At 43.0% G+C, this 6263-nt stretch overlaps 1 protein-coding gene across 1 annotated transcript in view; it reads right to left on the reverse strand.

Moving 5' to 3' along the window:
• The window catches only part of BCAS4 (breast carcinoma amplified sequence 4), a 61000-nt gene extending 60732 nt beyond the window's left edge, over positions 1-268 (reverse strand). The window contains 1 exon segment of the mRNA XM_042462504.1: positions 191-268. Within this exon segment, the coding sequence (XP_042318438.1) occupies positions 191-268 (78 nt within the window).
• Between the last annotated feature and the right edge of the window lie 5995 nt (positions 269-6263).

Raw genomic sequence — 6263 nt, forward strand, 5'->3', positions numbered from 1 at the left:
CATTTCTTTTGAGGCTCTTCCTCGCTGGCTGCTCTGCTCCCTCAAAATGCCTTCAGAAAGCTCCTGCTCAAACACAAGCCCCTCAAGCTCTCAAGGGAGAGCCCCTCTCTCCAAAATAGGGGGACCCAACCCAGCACTAAGTTCCCCCCAGAAGCCCTCCCTAAGCTCCCAGCCAGGACCACCGACCTACCTCCTGCTCTGCCCCAGGGACCAAGGCAAGGGCCAGCCATTGGGCTTCGGGCTTCCCCTCCTCCTCCTCCTCCTCCATCCCTCTTCAGGCTGAGCCCTCCTTGGCAAGCCTCCTTTGCCTCCCAGGGCTCCGGAGGAGGAGGAGGAGGAAGGGGAGAAGCCTCTGGAGCTACCAAAAAGCTGCCCTTCTGTCGTGGCGACGTTGCTGATGGCTGCTAGGAAAACCCCTTCTCCTTCTCCTTCTCCTTCTCGCTCAACCCTGCTAGGGCTGCTCCTCCTCACTCCTCTCCACCGGATATTTTGCCCCCTCCTCCCTGTCATTGTGATGTATTTAGTTGGAGCAGTTCCTTTGAGGTCTCCATTATTCGCAAGCAAGCTTGGGGCGCCCCCTAGTGCAGACGCCTCGGAGTTGCACCGACTCCATCCCCCTTCAATCATTCATAAATAAATAAATAAATAAATATAAATAGATAGGGTTTTTTATTTATAGCCCGCTTCTTCCAAAAGGATCAAGGTAGGTTCACCCACAATAAAACACATCAACGACATATACATAAATAAAAAATACACCATCCCCTTACCCCTTAACCTATTATAAAACTAAACCACAGCATTATAAAGTACAGATTAAAATGAATTAAAATAGGGCCGTGGCTTCCTTGACTCAATCAATCCACTTGCAGTATGGGCTTCTTATTTTCCTACTGCCACCCACTTTGCTGAGTGAGCATTATCTTCTCCTTCAATGAGTCACATTGTTTGATGATATGTCCAAAGTAGGACAGCCTCAGTTTAGTCATCTTAGCTTCTAGCGAGAATTATGCCCTGGTTTGCTCCAAGATCAACGTTTCAAATGAGTTGGTTTTCTTCCTGTTGGCTTTCTTAACTGTGCAGCTCATATGTAGAAAACATGAGGAGGCAGGAGACAAAAATTAGGCAGCCTTGGTCATGCATGCAGGGGAAGGCCAGTTGCCACAAATGTAACAAAAGGCTTTCATTTTGGGGATAATATTTATACCCTTGATCAATGAGAGTTCTGTGGGAAACCACAACGGAATCTGGGAAAGGCTTCCAAAATGTGGAGTTTGCTTTGACATTTGGGAGATGAGAGTGATTGATTGTGAACGATGATGCCTCATAGACTTTACAATACCTAGACAAGATCTAGAGTCCCCAGTAATAGATGCCAGGAAAATACAAGAGATGAAAGGGGGACTCCAGTTTTGTTTGATCCTGCAGAACTCAGCCTTTGGCTTTCAGTGTCCATCTGAAATGCAAAATGGGGAGGGGGTGGCAATGCTCTTTCTAGTGAGATCAACCATCCCATATCTTTCTGCATAGCCATGACTAGGTGCCATCATTCTACCTGCTCCAGTGCTATGGATGCCATCTCAAACCACATCCACTTATGCTATTGCTTTAATATTGTATATCTGGATTAACAAATGTATCAGGGGATGTTCAGATAATTACAGCTACTAACTTCATTGCAGGCCAAGAAGGAAATGTCTTTTTCCAAGCAGACTGAAAGAGGTGGAAAGAAGCATTCAGTTCCTGCTTTATCAAACTGCTGCATTTCTTTTATAATTGTAGAAGCTTTTCTCCTGTGGCAAGTCCTGAAACAATAGGCTTCCACCAGGCCACTCGACTGTATGGTACTATGCAAATTCCCTAGCAAGAAATTCATGGTGACCTATGGACACCAGACAACAAAAACTTGCAAGTTACTATTTTGGACTACATTTCCCAGGATGTATCTGATTAAGTGCAAAGATAATCTGATCATCAATGGCAGAAAGGAATGATCAAACTATGATCCACTCCTGGCTTCTCAGAAACAGCCTACAAGAGGTTTAAGAGGCCTTATGAGACCTTTCTTTGACTGGGACAACAAATACCAGTTGTCAGGCATTAGGTTGCAACACTGTTTGACTAGTGTTTCATTTGGTAAATCACATATCACATTGTCCTGTATCACTGTAATAGCAAATCTTATGTTGATAGTTTGTTGTTTGCTGTAGAGTGGTGTCTGAAATATTCACAAGTTTCAGGTTTTAGGGGGTCCTTGGGCAAGATGGCCTTAACAGGGCTAGAGAAATTGTGAAGCCACAGGAGAAACAGGGTTTTTCTGTTTTTCCCTAAGGAAAATTGATTTTGGGAGGAAAAATGGGGGAAAATGCAAAATGCAAATTCTTTACAAATTGAAATTTACTTTTCAGCTATAAAAACATAAAATGCATAATGTATAGTTTGGCATAAAATACCATATTTGATTGATTTTTTGTTACAAATGAACCTATAGTACAAATGTACTGTAAGGGAACCCTGAACTATAAGGAACTTCTTTACTTTTGCTAGTTTATAAGTGGCTCGGAAGAAAGAAAGAAAGAAAACCAAACAAAGCCCATCTATGTTTGAAAAACAAAGAAAATTATTTTGTCATCTCTAGTTCTCTATAGTGCCAAGCAGACATGGTACATTCATTTCCCTGAGAAAAGGCATTAAGAATAGAAAATCAAGACCAAGAATTGCAGTGATGTGAAATACTGCATATAGTACTTCATTAAGTTGGTCTGTGATGTAGTTTATTTGAAATAATTTGAGGGAACAAATGCATAGTGATGAGTTGGAACTCTGGCACCAGGCAGATGGGTTTTAATGTCCTTGTTAGCTTCATGGCCAAACGTTAACAGCTGCCCAGTGATGTAGAAAGGTTTGATTTGTATTAATGAGTATAACAGGTACTTTTTGTACTAGCTTGGCAGTTTGAGACTTGGAAAAGATGAAATCTGGGAAAGAAGAGTTAATTGTCTTCTGTTACTGTTGATTCAGTTCTCAGAGCTACCTGGGTGGGAGGGTCATGCTTGAGCATTTGATTTGTTTTGTTCACTCCCGCACTATGTAACCCTTGGAAATCCACCAGCCTCACCCTAGGATGGGGTGTTCTCAAAAGTTAACCATGGGTAATTGGATTGCTGGCCAAGGATAGTGTGGGTAAAACCAGTTGTCTAGAAATTCATTTCTACTATAGGATTCCTCCTCATCAGCAAAAGAGCTGGAATAGTTCTCTACTGTCAGGCCCATTGCTAGCCCTTTAGGGGCCCTGGGGCAGAAGTAGGGCTCTGTAGAGCAGAGCGTTTGCATGCTCCTGAGCCCTACCATGAGCCACAGGTGCCATCTTGGTGCACCACCATTTGGGGCCCCCTATGGCTGGGGCCCCTGGGGCAGTGCCCCGGTTGTCCCAGTCTAGCTAGGGGCCTGTCTGCTGTATACTATTTGCTGCAACATTTACCCCCAATCAAGCTTATTTTCTAGCAGCAATGTGTGCCAGTGTTTGGTACCAAATGAAGTTTGGTACCAAATGGAGAGGCCTGGAAATACACCTAGTTCCAGAGCAAAACTTGTATTAATTCTTCATTGTAAGAGAATCAAATATTCCCATTTTTTTTTTCTTGGAAAAGGGGGCTTTGGAGAAAAACTGGAAACAAATGTTTCCTGAATTTTTCCACCACCACTCTGGCCTTTGCCTCTCTAAGTGCCCCCCCCTCCTCATCATCACTGCCCATTTCTTGTCTTCTTCCTCTAGGGAAGACAAGTGGGAGATGCTGCTCCTTCTCAATCTTGGTATTAAGAGAGGATACAAAACAGGGCCGCATAGGGGTATAGTAGTTGGCAGTGGGACAAGAGGTGGACCTTAGCAGGTGCCTAAACAGCACTGCCTCCTGATGCTGGTTCTAAACTGAAAGCATCCTTATTACTGATGATTTATGATGAAGATAAGAGAATGCCTTTATTTATTTGTTACTACAACCACCAGTATCATTTACTGACCACCCTTCATCTACAAGGCATCCCAGGGTGGCATATGCAAAAGCCAACCCCAAAAGTCTCTTAAATTTCATCTTTGTGCTAAACCAAAAGGCATCTGTTTCTTTTGGCCTGCTTCACACAGAGAAGGTATGAAAGAATTCACATTGATAAATATGTTACAATTACAGTTCTAACAACGCTTGCCTTTACTAAGCACAGATTTGCTTGCTCTTCTTTACAGTGAACATAGCTTTAGTTTGCTCAGCTCGGTACCAGCAGGATCCTTTTCCAATGAAGTCTTCAAACTGAGTGAACATTTCAGGCCAAAGCAGGATGCTGGGAGGCAATCCTTGCTGCCTGTGTTAAAGAACTGGAACCATTTAACTATGGGCAGTTTTGCTTCTCTACCTCCTACTAAGTAGGCTGATCACATGCAATGCAATCCTGGAAATTAATTGTTCGTGCTAGCTTGAAATCATCTAAACCAGCTCTCCCCAATACTGGACTTGAGTTTGCATCAACCCCCCCCCCCATGCCCAATGTGACAGGCTACTCTTGATTACATTTATTATAGCCTACTACAATTAGAAACAATATTGTCTGCAAAAATAGTGATCTACATCAGACATGTTGCTAAACACTTAGTGCAGCCTCCTCTAGTCAGTATTCTTGAACTACACACATGATCTGAGGACACACAGATGCTCCCCTTCTACTGAACGGTATAACAAAGAAATACTAAAGCATTAAACTCCTTGCTTTGCACCTAATACAGTAATCTGAATGGGCAAATCACTCCCACAGAGGCAGGGATTAAAACAACCACTGCAATGCAGTCCATTACTAAGTCAGAGACAATGATTAAGCTTGCATTCCTATAGCTGCTTACTTGGGATAAGTTTGGTGGGATAAGACCATTGGTTGGAATATTAAACCCCTGAAGCATATCATTGTTTAAGAAAGATTAGATGGACCAAAAGTGAGGAACAGTTGAATTATGTGTCAAAGAAATGTACACTTGGGCAGAATTTCAAGTGAGTTAATAAAACAGCAGAGACATGGGAACAAGAGGATGGACACAGAAATAAGAGTTATAACGGCTGCATTTCACTGCAAATGGCCATCCCAAGAAAAGAAGGGTTTCACTAAAACAAATTACACATGATTCAGGGAAATAAGAATTAGTAGTAATAGGGGAGTTTGTTTCTGCTGGGAAACAAAATCCACTAAGTATGGAATTTTCTAACAAATTCCTTACATGCCTTGCTAAGAGCTTTCCCCTTTCAGAAGGTAGAGTGAGGGAGGAGGGGATTGGCTTCTCTCAATTTGATCCTAACCAGTGAAGGGGGGGGGGGAGAGGAAGAGAAAGACCAAGTCTCAAAGAAACTTTCCCAAGTACGCATCATGGTTTGCATGAGTAGGATATTCTGCTTACAACTGTGGTGTATTAGAGTTTTCTGCTACAGCGTCTCACTGTGAAAGAGGCTAGTGTTGGTTTAATACATTTGTGAATCCCTTCCTATATCCAAAAGACAGTCTCAACAAGGATGTAGCCGGGGGGGGTTTGGGGGGTTGGGACCCCCCCTATCAGGCCCTGGGGGCGTTCAAGCTCCTTTCTCCCCCCTCCCCTCCATTAAAACCACGGCGAGGGAACAGAGGAAAGACAAAACAAAAGTTCCCCTTTTCCCTCTGCTCCGTGGCTTTAATGGAGGGGGGAGGGAGGAGCTTGAACGCCAGTTGCAAGCTCAGAGAGAGGGGGGAGAGAGAGAGAGAGAGAGAGAGAGGGAGTCCCTGTGACTCCTTTCGCTTTTGTTTCCTTCAGAGTCCGGCTTCCACTCCTCCTCCTCCTTCCTCCCTTGTGCTTTTGCAGAAGAAGGAAGAAGAAGGGAAGGAAGGGAAAAAAGGAAGGAAGAATAAGAGGGAGGGAGAACTGAAGAAAAGAAGGAAAAGAAAGGGAGGAAGAGGAAGGGGAGAAAGGAAGAAAGAAAAAAGGAAGGAAGGAAGCTTCTAAAAGGAAATATAAAAGAAAGAAAAGGTGACTTCTAACTTTTAGCTGTTATATCCATGTACAATATAGTATAATAATAATAATAATATCCCTTACCCAAAATGCTGAGGATTAGATGTATTTTGGATTTTGGAGTTTTTCAGATTTTGGTATATTTATATACAGTATGTCTAATGGGATATTATACTGGGAGATGGGATCCATGTATGTTTCATATGCATCTCATAGACATAGACTGAAGGTAATTTAATGCACA

Source organism: Sceloporus undulatus, chromosome 4 (genome assembly GCF_019175285.1).
Source record: "Sceloporus undulatus isolate JIND9_A2432 ecotype Alabama chromosome 4, SceUnd_v1.1, whole genome shotgun sequence".
NCBI lineage: Eukaryota > Metazoa > Chordata > Lepidosauria > Squamata > Phrynosomatidae > Sceloporus > Sceloporus undulatus.